Here is a 23,516-nt window from a genome sequence, read left to right on the forward strand (position 1 = left end):
AAGCTTAAGTACTTGTTTTGCTTTTATTGGATGTGTATGAAGGAACTTCCAGAGATTGTAGATGAACAAATGGAGGCCAAAAGAATTCTGATGTAAAGCAAATCAAAGCAGATTAAGTTATAACGAAACCTCTGCTGACTAGCATTTTAATGTCCAGATGGACAAGCAAGCTCTTACTAACTTACCAAGGGTAAACTCATCTAGTTTGATCAATTAATTAATTTCTAGGCTGTAATTAGTTTATATGAATACCCTTATTACTCAGATGGGAAAACTCATTGCTGTGTTATGCCTTAGATTTGCATTGCCTAAAACTATAGAATGTAGCTTTGCTCCCCAAATCAGTATGTCAGATTACTTATAGTTCAAACAGAGCAATTACCTTTTCCAGGTTCAACCCTTTTAAACTTGGTCATACGTCACGTGCTAAATGTATCCTGTGTACTCTCTACCTTGTTAGGATGCTAACTCTTTGATTTGAATATAAGGAAAAGAACTATCAATAAAGTACGACATGAAATACAGTATAGATGGATTTTTATCAACTTGGTAAACACACACTACTATACAATAGGGGTTTGTTGCAGACTCTTTTTATAAGTGGAAAACTCTTCCAAAAGACATTTTTGAAGTTTTCTATGAAGAAAGATTGCTAGTGAATGAAAAGAACCTTTTGTAGACCTCTACTTGGGAGTCTGGTAACTGGTACTTTGGGATTCTATACACAAAGCTCCAAGGCTGGGAGAATATCTCAGAGTAAAGCTATCTAAGTTTTGCATCCAAAGCTATTAATTTCTTCAATTATGAGAAGAAACCACAGATTGTGTAATGGCCTTGGTATTTTATTGGTACGGAGAGGATGATCTCAGAAGACTCGTAAGCCTATGTTGGGATGTGTGTGACACGTGCCTTTTCTCCGATTTTTTTTATTTCAACAGTTGTAGACACATTTTTGAAACCGTAGATATCCTAAGTTAGCAAATCTGAATCAGTGCACAAAGCGACCATTTTTACCAGTACCAAATGCATACTTTGCTGAGTTTTCTAATCTGGGCTCCAGAGTTTATACATAGCAAATTCTAACATCTGCCAAGTTCTGTTATGACCCAGAGGGGAGTAGAGCAAAGTGGGATGAAGAATCTGGAAAAGCAAGCTGCCTATAGGGTAAATTGCATTTTGGAATTTGCTTCCATGTGGATTTACTCCTCATGGACCACTGTGATGTTTAGCAGGCAGCGCTGGAAAGGTCATATTGCACAAGATGAAGAACAATAAATGGTCTGTTCAGTGACTTGCTCTTAAGCCTCCTGCAGTGCCGACTAACGGCTGTAATCGCCATTTTTCCTCTGGGATAGAAGAGTTTGGCTGTCATCTTTTGGGGAATATGGTAATTTGTAGCCATTGCTTTCAGCATGGTGGGGAGATCTGACTCACAAAGGCTTTATTCCAGTGGCTTATAGCTCCTTTTTTTCATGAACTGCTGTTTCTTTAGTCTTAAGAATATGTTTCAAAAAATGCATATGAATATTAAATCCAGTTAATTCATTTTCATTTTGCCAAAGAGAACTTGAATTTACCTCTTCCTACATGACATTGACCTCATCTTTTTTTTATTTTTTAAATTTTAACCTTAAGACATTGGCTCTAGAAATAGTTTGTTGTTTTTTCCTTTAAATCGGTACAGTTTCCTTTACCTTGGGTTGTGGTGCAGTTCTAAACCATGTTTAAAATATGTACAAGGGGGCTTCCCTGGTGGCCCAGTGGTTAAGAATCCGCCTGCCAATGCAGGGGACATGGGTTCGAGCCCTGCTCTGGAAAGATTCCCACATGCCGCGGAGCAACTAAGCCCATGCACCGCAACTACTGAGCCCAAGTGCCACAACTACTGAAACCTGCGCTCCTGGAGACTGTGCTCCGCAACAAGAGAAGTCACCGCAATGAGAAGCCCACGCGCCTCAAGGAAGAGTAGCCCCTGCTCACTGCAACTAGAGAAAGCCCACGCAGCAAGGAAGACCTAACACAGCCAAAAATAAATAAAATAAATAAACTAAAAAAAAATACGTACAAGGGCATAGAGCCCAATAGAGTTTAAAAGATGTGAAGAATCTGGGGCAGAAGTTACCGTTTCTAATAAGTTTAAGTTCCCTCTGATTTGCTTTGTGGGAAGTGTATTAATTAAGGACATTTTCCAAAGCATTTCCATCCAAGTAAATATGATATTTTACATAGCTGCCTTTTAAAAACATAGATGTATTCCTGACATTATTTATCATTTTTTAGTAAGTGAAATAGCTTAAAATGAATGGTGAGTAATTTCTTTGACAGTAATATGGTAGATTAGATGTGCAGAGAATTCCCTTCTGGTCAGAACATTTTAAAATGAAGCTGGGGAAAGGAAAAATATATGTAAAATACTGGAGCCCATGTGAGAAAAACAACTGAAGGCCTTGAAAGGACTAGAAAGCATGATTCCACAATGTAGAGTAAGCACTGATGGTGGTGTTTGTGCTGAGAGTTTCCTATGGGTTTAGAGCAAAAGGGAGGAGGGACAAGAGAAAAAAATAGTGTCCAAGCAGAGTGGGAGGTCATATTGGAAACTGCCCTATATAAAACTGGGATCCCAGAAAGGTGACTTCTCAGTGGATGAGTAGGAGAAAAAATCCCCTGCCTACAGAGACTTGCATGTTAATGTCTTGGATCTGAATGGAGAAGGGGAAAAAGTCTCCCAAGAAACTGCCTAAACAGAAGCTTGCCCTCACATGGATTTGCAACCAGGATTTTGTACTCCCTGTGAGGCCTGAAAATCTCTCAGCTGCTAACTTTGTTGTTAGTAGTCCTAGTTGGTTGTGATTCCCAGAGTCTGGGAGAATCAAATTTAAATCTCTGTGGACAGACCTCAAAAATTTTTATGGATAAAGTTGAAAGAAATGTGAGCTTGCACAAGAAGACAAGCAACTACGAGTGAGTCAGGTGTAGCAGATTATATTTTCCAAAGATGGCTGCCACAGTATTTCCCGACCCATGTGCCCTTCTAGAACCTTGCTATTCTGCTATCAAGAAGTAGAGTCTGTCTCATTCCACTGAACCTAGGCCAGGCCTTTCTGACTGCTTTGACCAAAAGTCAGTCAACAAAATATACAACGGAAGTGATACTATGTGAATTCTGAGGCTGAGTCATAGAAATGCCACACACCTTCCTTGCTCTCTTGGGATGCTCGTTCTTGGAACCCATCACCATGCTGTGAAGAAGCCCATGCAGTCCATGGAGAGACCCATGTGGAGATGAACTGAGGCCTAAGCTGCCAGCTGCCAGCCAATGCTAATTTACCAGCCTTGTGAGAAGCCTCTGGAAAGTGGATCCTCCAACTTCCTATCAAGCAGCCCTAGGTGGTGCCACATGGAACAGAAACAAGCTGTCCTTTCTGAGCCCTGGGCAGATTGCAAATTTGTGAGCAAAATAAGTGATTGTTGTTGTTTGAATGCACAAAGTTCTGGGGAGGTTTGTTATACAGTGTTAGATAACTAAAACATCAGCGGTAATCATTAGTCTTGTAAAGACTATAGATGTTTAAAGAAATAAAAGAGGGGAGTAAAAGTACGGTATGGTGAAGGGACTCAAAATTGTTGAGGAAGGTGTGAAAGAAGAGCTCAGTCTCAGCAGAACTTCTAGAAATAAAAAACAAATGACAGGGGCTTTCCTGGTGGCGCAGTGATTAAGAATCTGCCTGCCAATGCAGGGGACACGGGTTCGATCCCTGGTCCAGGAAGATCCCACATGCCGCGGAATAGCGAAGCCCGTGCGCCACAACTACTGAGCCTGTGCTCTAGAGCCCGTGAGCCACAACTACTGAGCCCACGTGCCACAACTACTGAAGCCCGCGTGCCTAGAGCCCGTGCTCCGCAACAAGAGAAGCCATCGCAATGAGAGGCCTGCGCACTGCAGCAAAGAGCAGCCCCCACTCGCTGCAACTAGAGAAAGCCCGCGCGCAGCAACAAAGACACAACGCAGCCAAAAATAAATAAATAAATTTAAAGGAAAAAATGACAAAACACAATGGAAAGATGATATAGATTGGATAGAATTCAAGAGTGAAGTGGAAGATAGATCTGAAAAAGATTTCTGAAATTTAGTACAGAGAAAGAAGAGATGGGACATATGAGGTTTAGTGGCACGGATAATAAGATACCACATATGTCTGATTTAGCAGTTATCAAACTTTCTGATATTAGGACTTCTTACACTCTTAAAAATTATTGAGAACCCAAAATTGCTTTCGTTCCCCACAAATAGGATTTTTTATCTGAATCTTAAACATATTCTTGGATTGGTGGCTCATTTCCACCAGCCCGTTCAACTTTAGCATTTGTCTTATCCCCAGTGGCTTTTCCAGAACTACCACCTTCACCATGAAGCTCAAACTTAGTCCCAGTTCAAAATTAGACTTCTTCAGCATTTTTACTTTTCTCACAGAGATATCATGGAGTGGATAAATAGATTGGCAAGCCTTTTCTATCTTTTCCAATGCTGTCTAGAATCAATTTATTGACCACTTTTTCCAAGTCATTTATCTGCACCTCTCGGGTCATGATTACTACCATCGTCTTCCAAGTTTGGTGGACCTGTCGACGCTCAGTGTAAGAGGTCTTCTGCATCAGATTGTTGTGTTTTTAAGTAAAACCAACACAGAATAGATGAAGCAAGTAACCATTGGTAGTGTTGACATCAACATGAGCTTCAATCATGGTCTGCCATTTTGACCACGGAGCACATTTTGTCATGGCTAAGATCCATTCCATGGAAATTAGTCAGGCAGTTTTTGCCTTGAACATCCTCAGTAATTGGCTTGACTTTTCAAAATGCAACTTCATCCTTCTGCAGATCAGCAAGGCTCACTTCAAAAATACTACCCTTTAAGCCATCAGATGTGATTTTCATTCCTTGAGTTCTTATAACTAGTGGTTTTCCAATATTTCTTGTAGTGAGCATACTGGTGCTTTTACGTCATACCAATTTTTCTTAGGAAATGGATCAACCACTTTCTTCTTGACTCCCATTTTGCTGCCTTTTGTAAGGCGCTTGTTCTATTTTTTTTTTCACAGTAGGAAAAAAATCACTTATAATATGCTTTTATCACCTTCAAATAGTCTAGGTAATTTGCGCTAGACTAAAAGTGAGGCCTCCTAGAAGGGCGCTTGTTCTTGGCAACCGCCATGGTGCTGCTCATAGAGCCAAAAGGGCCAAGTTGCTTTTTCGTATGTGGGTTACACTTATAATTTGGAGACATTTCTGCATATCTGTTATAGTTCAATAAAAAATTTACTTAAAAAAAGACACAATAAAGAGAGTGAAAAAATAAGCCACAACTCGAGAGAAGATGTACTGACAAAGTTCATCTAGAATATAAAAGAAATTTTCAAATTAAAAAAAAAATAGGAAAGTCGTGAATAAGTTTATTTCACAGAGGCAGAAATAAATGGTCCGTGAACATATGAAAAGATCCTCAACCTTTTCAGTAATCAAGGAAATGCAAATTAAAACAGTGAGGAACTCTTTGCTCCCCACCACTCACCAGACTGGGAAAAATGAGAAATAACAGTTGTTGGTGATGATATGGAACAGTGGGAACAGTCCCACTGTTGGATATGACCATTTTGGAAAACAATTTGGCTTTACTTATTGGTTCCTAAATATATAGCCTAGTGAAACTTTTGTATTCATGGCCCTGGAGACAAGTATAATAATATTTAAAATACTGTTCATAATAGCTAAAAATGCAAACAACCTAAATGTCCAGCAACTGTAAAGCAATAATAAAGATGGTATATTTGTAAAAGGATGACTATTTAGCATAAATATTGTGAATTAGGTACCACTGCAGGCATCTTCATGGAGGAATATTATAAATACATTATAAGGATCAAAAAAGGCAGTTAACAATGATCAGTCTGATTCTCTTGATATAAAATTTAAAAACAGGCAAATCTAAATAATATGTTGTTTGGTGATACATATAGGGTAAAATTGTAAAGAAAAGCAAAGGAATGATGATATAAATTTTAGGATAGTGATTGTCTTGGGATAGGGACTAGAATAGAAAAGCACATAAGGAACTGTGGTTTGTATGTGACGTATTTCACAATAAAAATTTCTATGAGCATATTGTTAAAAAGAACCCCAGAGGGCTTCCCTGGTGGCGCAGTGGTTGAGAATCTGCCTGCCAATGCAGGGGACATGGGTTCGAGCCCTGGTCTGGGAAGATCCCACATGCCATGGAGCAACTGGGCCCGTGAGCCACAATTACTGAGCCTGCGCGTCTGAAGCCTGTGCTCCGCAACAAGAGAGGCCGCGATAGTGAGAGACCCGCGCACCGCGATGAAGAGTGGCCCCCGCTTGCCACAACTAGAGAAAGCCCTCGCACAGAAACGAAGACCCAACACAGCCATAAATAAATAAATAAATTAATTAATTAGGAAAAAAAAAAAAAAAAAGAACCCCAGAGTGATTCTTTTTCTAAGGAAAGATTTGGTAATGCAAAATACTAGTTCTTAATTAATCTTTTGGTAGGTGTTCTTACATGTAAAATCCTCTGGTAAATATATTTTGAATTTATTTTTCACGGTTTCTTCATGTCAACCTTGCTAAGTAGGGAGCATGACTAGGAAGAAGATGAAACAAGGAGGATTTATGCACAAGTTCAAGTTCAGGGGTTGTAGCCTTAGAATGAGAAATTAGGCCTCTTATCCTACCTGTCTTAAAATTGACTTACTATTTTTAAAAACAAAAGACTGTTCTTAGTTTATTTTTTTGGTAAGCAGCAGAGGCACTCTTTTGTCTCTACCCCTAGCCTGAGTCTGCTGTTTTTAAAAATCTCCATGCATTGACATCTCTTCCTTTTCTGAAGGAATGCTAAAGCCAATAATTACGCACAGACCTGACCTACTTTGGAGGAACCAGAGGACAAAGAAACCCTCACTTTTCTTTATCCTTTTTTGGTTAAAAAGCAGAGATTTGGGGAGGTGAGGGCCAGAACTTCCTATATCTATTCTTCTTTGAAGAGTCTAACAGTTTGTCCCTGTTTCATATATTAGAAGTTTCCCCGTGTGTGTTGCCTGTAGACTAATGGACTTAATGCTAATGAATCCTTTGCATATCTGCTGATCTAGAAGTGTTTGGCCCTTTCCCAAGGGCACTATAGCTTTGAGAAAATAGGAGGAAAGAACTTATTGATTTTTTTTCAATTGTCTTATTTTATGTATTTGATTTTGTAAGCACCTCAGTCCTTTCTTTCTCTCTTTTTTTTTTAAAGTTTGTGTGTTTTTTTTGTTTGTTTGTTTTTTAATTTTATTTATTTATTTATTTATTTATTTATTTATTTATTTATTTATGGCTGTGTCGGGTCTTCGTTTCTGTGCGAGGGCTTTCTCCAGTTGCATCAAGTGGGAGCCACTCTTCATCGCGGTGCACGGGCCTCTCATTATCGCGGCCTCTCTTTGTTGTGGAGCACACACTCCAGATGCGCAGGCTCAGTAATTGTGGCTCACGGGCCTAGTCGCTCCGCGGCATGTGTGATCTTCCCAGACCAGGGCTCGAACCCATGTCCCCTGCATTGGCAAGCAGATTCTCAACCACTGCGCCACCAGGGAAGCCCCCTTTCTTTCTCTTTTAAAAGAAGTAGTTAGGATCTAACATACACACTTACGTTAATGAATGAATTAATTGGAATAAAAATTTGGAGTAGTCATCCCCTTTAGTAATTGTTGTGGTTGCCTAGTAACTGTTACTGCAGTTCTTTCTTAGTTCTATTTCTCTGTTGTTACTTTGCTAAGTTGGTAGGTTATTTTCATCTCAATTTTTAATATTTGCTTTATCAATTGACCTTTTTAAAAATAATTTTAAAAGTTCCCCCTAAATCACAAGCAGAAATCTTTTTGGTTTGGTTCATTAATAGTTGCTATAAATAATTAATAATTGCTAAATAATTATAAATAGTTGTTCTGGGTCCTAGGTCCTGTGTTGGGTGCTTGAGACTTTACAAAACCCATTGTTTTGTGTAATTAACACCAACCTTAAGAGAGTAAGGTGAATATCAACATCTAGAATATCAAGAACTAGGAGACAAGACAGTATATGTAAGGACAGATCAGTGGAATAGGTTCAGGAGTCCAGAAATAAAAGCCAAATGTGGTCATTTGACTTTTGACAGAGTGCCAAGACAATTAAATGGAGAAAGAATAGTTTTTTCAACAAATGATGGTGGGACAACTGGATATCCACATGCAAAAGAGTGAAGTTGGACCCCTGCTTTACACCATACACAAAAATTAGCTGAAAATGGATCATAGATATAAATGTAAGAGCTAAAACTGTAAAACTCTTAGAAGAAAACATGGAAGTAATCTTTGTGATCTGGAGTTAGGCAGTGGTTTCTTAGGTATGACACCAAAAGCACAAGGGACAAAAGAAAAAACAGATTAAATTGAACCACATCAAAATTAGAAACTTTTGTGCTGTACACAATACCATTAAAAAAGTGAAAGACAGATCACAGAATGAAGAGAAAGTATTTGCAAATCATATATCTGATAAGGGATTTGTATTGGGAATATATAAAGAACTCTTACAACTCAATAATAAAAAGACAACCTAATTAAAAAATGCACAGAGAAGGTATACAGCTGGCCAATAAACACATAAAAAGATGCTCAACGTTATTAGGCATTAGGAAAATGAGAATTAAAACCACAATGAAATATCACTTCATACCCTTCAGGATGGCTATAATTAAAAAAAGATGGACAGGGGCTTCCCTGGTGGCGCAGTGGTTGAGAATCTGCCTGCCAATGCAGGGGACATGGGTTCGAGCCCTGGTCTGGGAAGATCCCACATGCCGCGGAGCAACTAAGCCCGTGAGCCACAATTACTGAGCCTGCGCGTCTGGAGCCTGTGCTCTGTAACAAGAGAGGCCGCGATAGTGAGAGGCCCGCGCACCGCGATGAAGAGTGGCCCCCACTTGCCACAACTAGAGAAAGCCCTCGCACAGAAATGGAGACCCAACACAGCCATAAATAAATAAATAAAGACTTTCTCTCTATTTCACTGTCTTTATTAAAAAAAAAAAAAAAAAAAAGATGGACAATACCAAGTATTGGTGAGGATGTGGAGAAATTAGAACCTTCTCCTGCATTACTGGTAGGAATGTAAAATAATGTAGCCTCTTTGTCATTTCCTAACTAGAAGAAGGATAGTGCCATTTATAGAAATTGGGAAATGAGAAATAGGGGTAATGAAATTGGATTTTGTACAGTTGAATTAAAGATGTCTCTGGGACATTCCGGTGTTATGGTACCCACTGCTTAAAACTTTTTAATCATAGCTTTCAGGATAAAGTCCTCCAAATCACTTTCTTTCCTAGGGCCTCTGAGGCCCTCCTCAGTCTGGTCTTCCTTCTCTATTCTGTTCTAAGCACACGTTTTCTTTCAGTCTTTGTTTGCCATGCTACCTCTATTTTGGGACCTTTGAACATTCCTCCCCCCAATTAACGCCTGTTCATCTATCAGAGCTCAGTTAAGTATCACTTCCTCATAGGAGTCACTGCCGACTCCCCAGTCCAGGTAGGAGCAGCACACATTTTTATTTCATGGTTTCTGTGGGTCAGGAGACCCTCTGCTCTGGGTCTCATAAAGCTGTAATCAAGGTATTGGGTGGGTTGCATTCTTATCTGGAGGCTCCAATGGGGAAGAACCCACTCCAAAGACCATTCAGGCTACTGGTAGAGTTTATTTTTTTGTGGCTTTATGACTGACTTTTTGCTGGCTGTTGGCTGGAGGCTGCCCGCAGGTTCTAGAGAGGTGGCCTACAGTTCTTTGAGACCATCCACAGTTCCTTTTCTTAGGAGCTTCTCAAACATGGCCACTTACTTCATCAGGACTTCCAGCTTGATGGAGGGGAGAGAAGAGATTACACAAAATCATGAATGAATGTATGGTGTGTGCAGTCACTGGAGGTTGGTCACCTTAGGGTCTGTCTGCTACATCTTATGACTTCTGTAGAGAATATTTAATTTTGAGTAGGACTGCACCCAGTGAGTCTGTTTTGATGAAAGCTAGTCACAGAGTACATCCCAAATATCAGCTTAACCTGGTGGAGCTGGTTGTAGTGAAAAGAACAAACCTTGTAATAATTGGCATTATGTTAAATGAAGGAAGGTAGAGGTGTTCGTGAGCATACCAGCAGAAGATGAAGAAAGAAGTTGGAGGAGAGGTGAAGTACTGTAATGTATTTTCCCGCTTTCAAAATTTTGCTGACTTCTGATTCTGTCATTCATTCCTTTGTTAGTCAGTTTACTATGTTTATATTTGAGAACTCCTTACCATAAAATCTAGTTTTGAGAGGCAGCAAAACATAGTGTGTAGTTAAGGGTTCAGGTTCTAGAGCTCAACTGCTTGGGTTCAAATTCTGCCTCTGCTATTTAGTACCGTATAACCTGGGCAAATTACTTGGTTGGTTTGTGCGTCAGGTTTTTTTTTTAAATTTAATTATTTATTTTATTTTTGACTGTGTTGGGTCTTCGTTTCTGTGCGAGGGCTTTCTCTAGTTGCGGCAAGCGGGGGCCACTCTTCATCGCGGTGCGCGGGCCTCTCACTATCGCGGCCTCTCTTGTTGTGGGACACAGGCTCCAGACGCGCAGGCTCAGTAGTTGTGGCTCACAGGCCTAGTTGCTCCACGGCATGTGGGATCTTCCCAGCCCAGGGCTCAAACCCGTGTCCCCTGCATTGGCAGGCAGATTCTCAACCACTGTGCCACCAGGGAAGCCCCTGTGCGTCAGTTTTAAATGGGAATGATAGTAGTACCTACTTCATAGGGTTGTTGTGAAGATTGAGTTAATGCCTATAATTATTGTTATTTTTTTCAAGTGTGATAAGTGTTCCATAGTTATGTTTTAAGAGAAGAGAGTGAATCCTTTTAGAGGTACATATTGAAATATTTACAAATGAAATGATATGGCAATTGGGATTTTGGAGGAAATTGGTAGAGGTATAGATGAAACAAGATTGACCATGAGTTAATAATTGTTGAAGCTGATTGATGATTTAATTGTATTACTGTCTACTTTTATATATATTTGAACTTTTTCATAATAAAAAGTAAAAAGTAACTGCCTTGGCATGTGTTAAGTGCTTAATAAATTTAAAGCTATTTTTATTATGTTTAATATGTTGGAATTAACTTGTCTAAAACACAAAGAAAAAATATAAAACAAACTTGACACTTTAATTTTCTCATTTCTAAGATTCTTTTTATAGATGGAAACTATCAAATTTGGATAAGATTCTTAGACTTGGATTTTTGGTTTCTATATTGACATCTTCCTAATTTGGTTATAATTTATGGCTTAATTAGTTTGATTTAATTGTGGCCTGCATCACATTCCATTTAATTTAGACTACCATTGTTCTGTAAGTGGAATGGAAATTAATAATATTATTGATTATCAGTGTTCTTAGTCTTAGTGGTAGGAGATATTGATTTTACCAATAGAGAAAATATTAGCAGCAAAAATGCCAAGGCTTTCCTAGGTAGACAGTGGTGTTATGTTTCAACGTATTTAATTGCTGTTTAAGTAAGAAAGGTAATACTTAAGAGCTTACTCACTGAGGTTATCTCAAATGTGGTAAATACATCTTTCTGCTTATCATATCGTCCTATATTATATAGCACTATAAAACTAGATGGCTTAAATATTTTAGTTTTTCAAGATTGAGAACTGTTTAGTGATTCTGATTCATTTTATGTGAATGAACCTTGGAACTTAAAAAAACAAAATAAAAATGTAAAAGAAACACCACCAAAGTCTCTCAGAGTTCTACTTAGGAATTGGCATGGTGAGACCTTGTCTTGATAACTCTGCTTGCAAGTCCCTTACAGTCACACCTTTCATTTAGTAGATAAGGACCTTGAGGACTATAGAGGTAAGGTGATATGCCCAAGGTCACAAATGTTTCTAGATCTCAACTCTCACTGCAGTTCTCTTTTCGCTGTCCCAGTGATTTCTGAATTGTTCTCCAGAGCCCTAGGGTTCTGAAAAGTTTTGTCTCTGAACCTCTTACCCAGAGTTAACCATAGTAGGTGCTTCTCCCATTCCTCATCTTACGTATTAGAGCTTCTATGAGATTTTGTTCAGAGGGAAAAAGATTCTGCTACTGTATGTGTTAGTTTTTATGTCTTTCCTACCAGAACTCTTTATTCTGTGCCATCTTCTACTCAGAAAAGTACATTTGATTTATTGGAATTTTCTTTGACTTTGTTTCAAAGAATGCCAGTGTGATCTCTAAAGAAATCTGTGACCCAGAGATCTCAGGAAAATTCAAAAGGACCTTTAAGTAGGGAGGGATAGGGCTTCCCTGGTGGCACAGTGGTTAAGAATCTGCCTGCCAATGCAGGAGACAGGGGTGCGATCCCGGGCCTAGGAAGATCCCACATGCTGTGGAGCAACTAAGCCCATGTGCCACAACTACTGAGCCTGCGCCCTAGAGTCCGTGAGCCACAGTTACTGAGCCTGTGTGCCACAACTACTGAAGCCCGCGCGCCTAGAGCCTGTGCTCCACAACAAGAGAGGCCACTGCAGTGAGAAGCCCATGCACCACAACGAAGAGTAGTCCCCGCTCACCACAACTAGAGAAAGCCCACGAGCAGCGAAGACCCCACGCAGCCAAAAATAAAATAAATAAAAATAAAATAAATAAATTAAAAAAAAATAGGGAGGGATAATTACTTTTAGTGTGAAGTTATTATCAATTAACATTTTCTTTTCTTTTCCCCTGCTCTCTATTCTCCCTTCATTTCTCATCTCATAAATCTCATTCCTTGTGATTTTTTGGATGATGTTTCTCATGGTCTGTTACTTTTCTAAAAAGATATTTATGCAAATATGTCTGTCTTAAATGAAACTATTTCTGATGTCTGGAGATTCTTTTGGGTCTCTTTGGCAGTGAATTAAGAGTCATATCCATTTGCTTAAAAACAATATTGTCATAAGATCAAAAGAGGGCCCAGTAGACAGTGTAATAAATAAGGTTGGTTTTTGCTTAAATTGTGGATGCTTTTAATGATTTTTTTAAAAACCCTCACTGTTATTAACTATACTTAATATTTTAGTGAATTAATACACAATTATGGTAGCTTATTTAAAAGTAAAATCCTTGCTGGTACTTCTAGTAGCTTTTTAGAATTCTAGACTTGTACTGTAATGTCAATTTAGGACTATTATAGAAAGTCAGAATTTAGGATGCATGTAATCCTGCTAAGGGAAAGGACGAACAATCTTATTAAATGCTAACTGTGATATGAAGTACATACTTCATGTAGTTGTGTTTCTGCATTTAATGTGGGTACAATAATGTTAACATACATGTGATATGTATTGGGTTGGCCAAAAAGTTCATTCAGTTTTAAGTAAAAATAAAAGTCATTTTCACCAAGAACTGTATTGAACAACGTATTCACTAACTGAACAAACTTTTTGGCCAATCTAATAGCAATAATCCGTATAATAATGAGCTATATTTTGCTGAAACAGTTTTTCAAATTTTTTTCTATGGGACTGTTGTTTATCAACATTCCTCCTCCTGCCTTTAAAATAAATATCAGAAATTTGAGAATTAATTAATGTTCCAGTTAGACTATCCAGGCGAGTGATTTAAGTCACTTAAACTTCACTGTTCAGCACATGAGACACAGACATTCATTATGGAAATAAAATCTGTTTGGTTTGAAAATGTGATGACTACTTAATAAAAGGAACTCATTGAAGTCGGAATAAATGCAAAAAGCCGCCACACAAAAATATTCCCATTTTGGTGGAATCCCAGGGGGGCATTTCCTGCCAGCACTTATGGTTTGCAGCTGGGATTAGGAAAACCCCTCAGAAGGTACTTGGTGCAGTGTTCCTGATGGGCACAGGGAAGCTGGCTCTAACTCTGGGCTGCTGCAGGGAAGACAGACAGGCCAGTGTTATAACCATTCAGACTAGAAATGCCTGGCTTGACGAAGATGTACATCTTGACAATTAGCTCACAGTACTGACATCTAAGGATGCATGACAGGTAAGAGTTTCAGAAGTAGGGAGGGTAAGATGCTTATCTGATAATGGAGATTGCTCCCTATTTTCCCTTAGTCTTCATTACCAAATAATTGGGAGATGCAGAGATGAGGAATTTAGAATGGTTTTTCTACTGTTATTGTGTTCCATTGGTTCAATCAACCTCCTGCTACTGCAGGCCATGTTATTAGGCCTTGGGGGCGTATTAATATAATTTAAAGCAATTTAAGATACGAACTGTTGCTGACTTTGTTCACTGGGAACAACACTACCATTCATTGTAAGGTTAGCAAGATACTCAGTGTAATAAATCTCCACTGGGGAAGTTTAAGAAAGTTATGCCGTGCCAGTTGAGTTTAGCTCTCTTTCCAGCTGGTGATTTAAAAAGCTTTGAGTGTTCTAGGTGCTACATCTAAATGTGCCTAACAGTACACAGACTCCTTGACAAATGCCATTCTTGGGAAGAGCACAATCCTTCTGTGAGTCTGTGTTATTTTTCCCTATGAGATGGCACTCCAGGAAGGAGTAGCATGAACTTCATTAAGAAAATTCCTCTTGAAATCCATTCAGCTTTCTGCTTCCTTCTGACCTCACAGTCCAGGCCATTGCCAAGTTCTTTACTCACATGTCCAGTCTTTCTTCTCTGGCACGAAAATTTCATCTTTCATAGCTTAATTTCCTACCATAACTTTAAATTTCTCCTTGGACTAACTGCTGTTCTCTGTTTTTCTTTTATTTCAAAACATTTCTGTAACAATTAGTATTGTTTCATTATACCATTTGCTTTGGTAGCCACTTTAAACTATTAGGACTTCCTCGTTAAACCATTTAGCTCTTAGCCTTTTCCTCCCCATTTCTCTATGCTTTTCTGCCCAATCCCTCCTCTCTTCTCAAAGCTCCTGTTTCCCCTCCAATCTTCTTTGGGCCTCTCCCTCTTTCCTTCCCTTCCTTTAAATTCTTCCTTTAAAAAAGGCTTCAGGGCATCCTTTTAAATAGCTCCCTTAGAATTAAGCCATCAGTCTCAATCTAAATCCCCCTCTTAGACTTCTGAGATTTGGTCAATCCAAAATAAATACCTGAAAATGGAATGGGGACTGATATTTTTGTAAGTAACTCTAACCTTACTTTCATTTTTTTTTTTTCAACTCCATCCTCTTCTCCTATCTCGCCCCCCCCATCCCTTTTTAAAATATCTTTTTGTTCAGTTCATTTAAGTGGTAAACCTACAGGCCAGGAGTTGATTTAATGTTCTGTAAAGCATACAAAATATTGTTGGCACCATGTAAATGTTAAGATAACAACAACAATAATGTCAGTTAGGCTGAGGGAGTTGCCCATTGTGTTAGAGACACTCCTAGGACTTCTGTTTTCTGAGACCGTAAATGTTAACCAGATGGGAATTACTGGAACTGAGAAGTTATTTTCTTTTTTGCCTTAAAAATGTCCCTTCTATGCCTTGAATTCCAAGTCGTCACCAGAAAATTTTCATTTATTAATTATGCACAATATACCGTGTTCCACCTTAGAAATACTTCCAAGAATAATGCATGTTTCATGGTATATTTTGTCACTGCAGGTAAGCTCTCAATTCTCTATCCTCCAGACATTGTGCATGCATGAACTATTTTATTTTCCCTGTTCAATACAGCCCAGAGAAGTATAGAAAAATAAAAATCACCTAAAGACCTGCTAGATATTTTAAACAATAGTTGAATCTTTTTTTTTTTCTTTTTCTTTTATTTAAAACTATAGTTGACTCTTGAACAACACGGGGATTAATCCACATAAAACTTACAGTTGGCCCTCCACATCCCTGATTCCTCCACATCTGTGGAGTCAACCAGCCATGGACTGTGTTGTACTGTAGTGTTTACTATCAAGAAAAGTCCGTGTATAAGTGGGCCCTAGCAGTTCAAACCCACGTTGTTCAGGGTCAACTGTATTTCCTTTGGGATTCATTGAGAGCTGACTGACCATTATCGTTGGTGGTCATGTTGAATCCTCCTGTCTGAAGTTGGCTAGAATCCTAACATCTCAGTCATTCCTTAGGCTTGACAGCTGCATATTTTCCCAGAAACAGTTATGATGGTATGTAAAATGGATGGAGTAATGGGTTCTTTCCAAATGTATGTCTTTGCCCCTTAGTACTTGATCTGAATATTTGTTACAAACTAAAATACCAACTCCTTGATTGGTTCCAGCACAAAGGTCAGGATCTTCCCAAGAGTATGACCAGCCTACGTCCTGACCGTGGTACATATGGTACATCTTTAATCATGGCCATTTAGTGCTTGGCAGGTTCAGCCTTATAGTCTAGCTTGTGTAGTTTGTGGTGGTTTGGGGTTGCTTTAAACCCGTTTCCTGATGACAATTCTATTTTCTAGTAAGTTTAAAAGGAAAAAGCTTTTCATCAAGGCTGATTGCAAAGGCATTTAAATTCCTTTTCTAGAAGCCATCTCAACTGAGAATTAATTAATTCTTATAGAAGGAATTAAGTCCTACAGGAAAAAAAATTTGAGTGAAGATTTTCTCAGTTTTCCCAAAGGTGGTACTGAAACCGTGCAACTCAGATTGGGACTTGAACCCACGGTCTTTTAATTGAGATCACACACCTGGTCTCAGGACTTAATGAAGCTCAGGTTCTTGATGTCTCGTCACAGAAAGAGTTCAGTGAGAGACAGAGTGATAGGTGAGAAGTGGATTTATTTAGAGAGAAACACGCTCCACAGACAGAGTGCGGGCCATCTCAGAAGGTGAGAGGCCCTGAGATATGACGTGATTAGTTTTTATGGGCTGGGTAATTTCATAGCCTAATGAGTGGGAGAATTATTCCAATTATTTTGGGGAAGGGGTGGGGATTTCCAGAAATTGGGCCACCGCTCACTTTTTGACCTTTTATGGTTAGCCTCAGAGCTGTCACGGCTCTGGTGGGTGTGTCATTTAGCATACGCTAATGTATTACAATGAGCGTATAATGAGGCTCAAGGTCCAGTGGAAGTCACATCTTCCGCCATCTTGGACTTAGTTGGTTCTAACCAGTTTTTGTCATGTCCTTTGGCTATGTCATTCTTTTAAAGGTTGTGTTCTGCCCCCTTCCCTCCTGTTTCAGTACCATTCTAGATACATAGGCAAGAAGTTAATTCATTACATACAATGATGCCTTGTTGTTCTCAATGTTTGATCCAGGGACCCCAGAGTCTACAAAACTCTTTCAGTGAGTCCCTAGATCAAAACTGTTTTTATAAATATTCAAACATTATTTTCATTTTTCACTCTCATTCTCTCATAATTATACAGTGGAGATTTCAAAAGACCACCTGATGTTTGATGATATGATTACTCTGATGGCTGATGAAATGTGTGCATGTGTATTCTTCTGCTTTAAAATTTTCTGTTTTAACTTCTGATTGTAATTTTAATCTAATTTCTAAGTAAATATTGATAGATATTACCCATATAAACAAAACTTCTTTGAAGGTTCTCAGTAATTTTTAAGAGAAGGAATCCCAAGACCAAAAAGTTTGAGAACTGCTGTAAAACTGAGTGTAAAACTTAATTCTCTCACAGAATCCCTGTTGAGAGTAGCTGCTAGTGAGTTGCTCGAGGGCACTGCCTTAAGCCAGTCAGTTGCTCAGTAAACATTTTTTAATGGAATTAAATAGAGTTCTTGGAATGCAACTTTTGAGACCTTATTTAAGATTCTCCCCGAGGCAGTGTTGAGCATTGAGTGCCTTGTAGCCTGCCAAGTTTCTTTGAGATGGGTGGCTGGCAATTCTCACTTAGCATAATGTCCTCTAAGTTCATCCACTGGTTGCAAATGACAGGATTTCCTTCTTTTTTAAGGCTCAATAATATTCAGTAGTATACATACATCACATTTTTTAATCCATTCATCTGTCGATGGACACTTAGGTCATTTCCGTACCTTGGCTATTGAATGAACATCAGAGTACAGATAATCCCTTTGAGATAATGATTTCGTTTCCTTTCCTTTCGTTTCCCACCCAGAAGTGAGATTGCTGGATCATATGGTAGTTTTATTTTTTAATTTCTTGAGGAACCTCCATACTGTTTTCATAGTGGCTGTACCAGTTTACATTCCCACCACCAGTGTAAAAGGGTTCCCCTTTCTCCATTTCCTTGCCAGCATTTATCTTTTGTGTTTTTGATAGTAGACATCCTAACAGGCAGGAGGTGGTATCTCATTGTGGTTTTGATTTGCATTTCCCTGGTGACTAGTGATGTTGAGTACCATTTCATGTACCTGTTGGCCATTTGTATGTCCTCCTTGGAAAAATGTCTGTTTAGGTCCTTTGCCCATTTTTGAATTGGGTTTTTTTTTTAAACTGAGTTGTATGAATTCCTTCTATATTTTGGATAGTAACCCCTTATCAGATATGTGATTTGTAAATATTTTTCCCATTCCATAGGGTTGCCTTTTCGTTGAAATTAGTTTTAATAATATATTTTATTTACCTAGCATATCCATAATGTTATTTCTACATGTAATCAATGTACAAATTATCAGTGAGATAGCTTATATTCCCTTTTTTTTTTTATAGCAATAACTTGGAAGCTTTTTTTTTTTTTTTTTTTAATTTATTTATTTATGGCTGTGTTGGGTCTTCATTTCTGTGCGAGGGCTTTCTCTAGTTGTGGCAAGTGGGGGCCACTCTTCATCGCGGTGCGCGGGCCTCTCACTATCGCGGCCTCTCTTGTTGCAGAGCACAGGCTCCAGACGTGCAGGCTCAGTAGTTGTGGCTCATGGGCCTAGCTGCTCTGCGGCATGTGGGATCTTCCCAGCCCAGGGCTCGAACCCGTGTCCCCTGCATTGGCAGGCAGATTCTCAACCACTGTGCCACCAGGGAAGCCCCTTATATTCCCTTTTTAATATTAAGTCTTTGAAATCTGGTGTATATTTTAAGTGCACATTTCAAGTGCTCAGTAGTCACATGTGGCTGGTGCCTACTATATTAGACAGCACACTGTGTGTGATCTGACACAGTGATGAGGAGTAGAAATGCTAGTGGTCGCGGGTCATATGGTTCAAGACTTATTAGGAGATCAAGCAGCTGGTAGGACTTGTTAATGATTCTGCTGTTGTTCCTTATAAAATTCTCTTCCTTCTTTTCTGCCCATCTCAATTCTGTCTCTTCTCAAGTTCTCTCTTCTTTGTGAAGTCTTTCCCTATGTCTACTTATTCTCCCCTCAAGTGAAGGTCATACTTCATCCTCTTTTCTACTTATACTGTGTACATAGCTTTATTGATTGTATTTCCAATGTTGTATAGTTGGCTGTTTCACATATGTCTTTCCTCTACTAGATTGTGAGCTCATTGAAGTGAAGGCTGTGTCTGGTTAATCTCTGAAGCTCAAGCTACACCCGCCTCATTTTATCACATTCCATCATTAGGCAGGGCTTAACTCTGAATTGAGCTGAAATTTGTCTGCCTGTGCCTTTCTCCCGTCAGTCCTCATTCTACATCTGAAACAGCTCCAAACAGAGTTATTGTTATGTTGGTCATTCATACATTTGAATCATCTAGCATGTATAGTTCCATACTGTCTTTACATCCTTAGGCTAAACTTTTTAGTATTGACATTTTTGCTTCCCTGATTTTTCTTTTTCCTTTTTTTCTCAATTAGTATAAATTAAATTTTCTTCCCCCATTGTATAGAACCATAGAATTTTAAGAATTGAAAGGGGCTAGAATTTGCCTAGTCCTGGTTCTTCATCCAACTAATATCCATTGATTACATACTGATTGAGTAATTGAAACTGAGATATAGAGATATTCGGGGGCAACCCAATATTTTGAGTATTTCACTGAGAATAATGAAGAAGTTTAGATTTAGTAATTTTAAAAAGTCTTTCATCATTCATTCTGTTTTTAAGTATGTGTGCTGCTGAGTATCTTAAGAATTATGAGCAAAGTAGAAAGCTGTTTTATGCTGAAGCAGTGTATATACAGCACAGAAAGATCTCCAGATTTTTGTAGGGTTATCATTAAGAATTTGACTCCAAAGCCGAGATACCTGGGCTTCAATCTTGGCTCTACCACATACTAGCTATGAATTACTTAATCTTGGGTAATTACTTAATCTCTTTGTGTCTCAGTTTCCATATTTGTAAAATAAGATTGATAATAATATGGAGTGTTGTAAGGTTTAAATGAGTTAGTACTTGCAAAGCACTAAGGATTATGCCTGGCATACAGTTAGTGTTCAGTATATAGTAACTGCTGCTGGTACCACTACCACCATCACCACTACTACTACTGTTATTGAGTTACAGAAGCACCTGGTGAGGTGTGGGATGCACCTGTGGATTTCTGGTCAGCCCTTACTAAGTCATCACTTATGATATAAGCTTCTTGTCTTAATAAGAGGCCCTACATACCATTCTCTGCACCCAGCATGATTTGCCTAAAATGTAACTGCATCTGCAGAGTAATGAAGTATTTTGTCCTGGGGTTTTACTGTAGCAGCAATTTAAGAAATGGCAGAAGACCCATTAGCTTTAGGAGTCTGTTCCTTTGAGACCAACTTGCTAGGAATCCATTTCCTGTCTTCCTCCCTCCCTCCTTTCCTTCCTTCCTTCCTTTCTTTCTTTCTTCATTGGGTCTTTGTTGCTGTGTGCAGGCTTTCTCTAGTTGCGGCGAGCGGGGGCTACTCTTCGTTGTGGTGCGTGGGCTTCTCATTGCGGTGACTTCTCTTGTTGCAGAGCACGGGCTGTAGGCGTGCGGGCTTCAGTAGTTGTGGCATGTGGGCTCAGTAGTTGTGGCTCGCGGGCTCTAGAGCGCAGGCTCAGTAGTTGTGGCGCGTGGGCTTAGTTGCTCCATGGCATGTGGGATCTTCCCGGACCAGGGCTCGAACCCGTGTCCCCTGCATTGGCAGGCAGATTCTTAACCACTGCGCCACCAGAGAAGTCCATTTTCTGTCTTTTTAAAAAGAGTAAATTTATTTTCTTCATTGGCATTCTGTAAACAAAATACTGGCAGTTTGTATTTTGTGGAATACGTTTTAAAGTGGATTTAATTTTCCTTAGTAAACTCCTTTTAATAATGCATCAGAGTAAATTTTCTTTCTCTGTTGTCAGGTTGCTATCAAGATCATAGATAAGACCCAGCTGGATGAAGAAAACTTGAAGAAGATTTTCCGAGAAGTTCAAATTATGAAGATGCTTTGCCACCCCCATATTATCAGGCTTTACCAGGTAGGATCACTAGTGGTGTAGCGTATGGCAACAAAGAACCCAGAATGGTCACTTGTGTCTGTGGTTACTTTTGAAGAGAAGGTGGGTGGGTGAACATCTGCAACTTTTTTTTGTTTCTATGTTCGTATATTCATCCTACTATTTATCCTACCCTATTATCCCCCAACTGAGTACTTCTGTTTCCCTTGGATATTTACTGGTAAGGTCTAACTTACCTAAGTAGGCCTTTATAATGTGTTTTTTAAAACTTGGATGCCATTCTTAGAGTTACACAAAAAGATTATTTAGAAGATGATGAGAACTTACTTATTTAGGTCAGAATCTTAAAGCAGAATGGGAAGCCCAAAAGGAACAGAATTTTGAGGGGTGAAAATAATATTAATTTTACAATATTATTTAAATACTAATTTCTGTGATCATGTTATGAATTATGATGGCAAAGGATATTTTAAGTATGGCTTCTTGTATGAGTCAGAGCCTACCTCCTTTCTATTCTAACAGGGTCCTAGACTTAGTTTTCTAAGATAGCATTTGATTACTTTGATAACCAAGAGATTGATTCTGTGTAATGGAAGAGATTTCTGTTCTAGTTTTCTTACCTTCCCAAGAAGCATGCATATTTCATGCCATCATCAAAAGTGATTCCCTAGCCTTACTGCAAAAGCAGTAAATCTAATGGCTGGAATTTTAAGCCAGATAGGAGAGGAGGACTTGCCCTAGCCTTGCCCTAGCCTTGCTAGCCTTGCCCTAGCAGGCTGGTAGAGGAGGTATTTTGGGAGAGGTGGAGCTTTGAGGTGCTTCTCAAATTGCAGCGTGTTGGCAGCCATGAGCTCTGCCTGTACATAGGGCCAGCCCTGCTCACTGCTTTCTACCAGATCAGCCATCACCTGGTTCTGCAGGATGTGGCCACCCCCTCAATTCATTTGCTGCTGTTAGTCTGCAGTAAATGGTTACTGGCCCAGATCCGGGATCATGTGTAAGAGTGTGAAGAGTACATTGCCCAAGGCCCAAAGGGGGAAGCTTTCATAGTCTGTTACTTTCATGGGAAAGAAAGCATGTCTTGATATTAGTGTATACGGTTAAGGCTACAGTGTTAGGGCTCGTCTCTGGCATCAGCTGCTCACATAATGAAATGAATTAGATCAGCAGGAGCAGGCTTGTTGAAATTCATCACACTAAATTACGTTGAACCACACCTCCATTGTACCCCAGAAGGAAACCCATGCACGGTTCCTGGGGTTGCCTGAAGACCTGTATCTGCACACTCAGAGGTGTCTAACCTCTGCTTCCTTCCTATCCTGACAGATTGAGTAAACTTCTTGACCTCACTTTTTAAAATAAATCATCTTTAAATAGTTGTAGAGCTTATTAGGCTGATCTTTCTCAAGAGGTTAACTTATAGGTACTAACCTTGTAACTGAAATCTGCAAATTTACCTTTCTTACCCAAGATTTCTTTAGCCTATAAGGTTTATATACTTTCAGCCCTGGCTTTGAACATTGCCCTTTTTTAAGCTTTAATTTTGCTCTCTGGCAGCTAATATTGTTAATGGGAGATTCTGAACTGCCAAGGTGAAGAACGGCTGTTGAATTGTCAAGGCAGTTTTCAGGTCATTTGTTAAAACTTTAGTCTCTTCAGGTTTATGGAGTGAGCCAAATATAGATAACTATATAGGAAAGTTTTTGAACTCCTGAAAAGATTTTTTTTTAAAATCTGAAATTAAAAACAACACTGTAAATCAACTATACTTCAATAAAATTTAAAAAATGTAAAAAATTTACAGTCAATAAAAGGCCTGGTACAAAGGAGATACACATTATGACATTTTTTTTTCTTTTCTTTTTTTTTTCCTAAACAACTGCATATATTTAGGGTACTTACTTTTTGTTATATAAGTCAACGTATAAAGAACTTGGAAGCAATACATGTAACAGTGGGCTAGTATCACCAGTCTATAGAGAGTTTTTAAATTAAAGTGAAAAAAATGACACAGTTATTAGATTGAAAAATTAAAAGAATGTGCATACATACAATGGAGTACCATGAAACTATTGAAAAGAAGAAATAGATCTATTATTATAAGGTAACGTATGATACTGTTATGGTATTAATGTATAGAGATGTCAAAAATAAAGTGACTAGGGAATGATTTGATAACATAATTAACCTTGAAGCATAGTGAAAGTGTAAAACTGTATTGCC

At 38.8% G+C, this 23,516-nt stretch overlaps 1 protein-coding gene and 1 pseudogene across 6 annotated transcripts in view; one reads left to right on the forward strand and one right to left on the reverse strand.

The window, feature by feature from the left end:
* Positions 1 to 23,516, forward strand: part of SIK3 (SIK family kinase 3) — a 250,357-nt gene that overhangs the window by 115,860 nt on the left and 110,981 nt on the right. For all 6 annotated transcript variants that reach the window (XM_061203636.1, XM_061203638.1, XM_061203637.1 and 3 more), the window contains exon 2: positions 21,198 to 21,314. In XM_061203636.1, coding sequence (XP_061059619.1) covers positions 21,198 to 21,314 — 117 coding nt within the window. The remainder of the gene's footprint in view (positions 1 to 21,197; positions 21,315 to 23,516) is intronic.
* Positions 4,309 to 13,742, reverse strand: LOC133099029 (small ribosomal subunit protein eS1-like; annotated as a pseudogene).

This window comes from Eubalaena glacialis, chromosome 10 (genome assembly GCF_028564815.1).
Source record: "Eubalaena glacialis isolate mEubGla1 chromosome 10, mEubGla1.1.hap2.+ XY, whole genome shotgun sequence".
In the NCBI taxonomy this organism is placed as follows: domain Eukaryota; kingdom Metazoa; phylum Chordata; class Mammalia; order Artiodactyla; family Balaenidae; genus Eubalaena; species Eubalaena glacialis.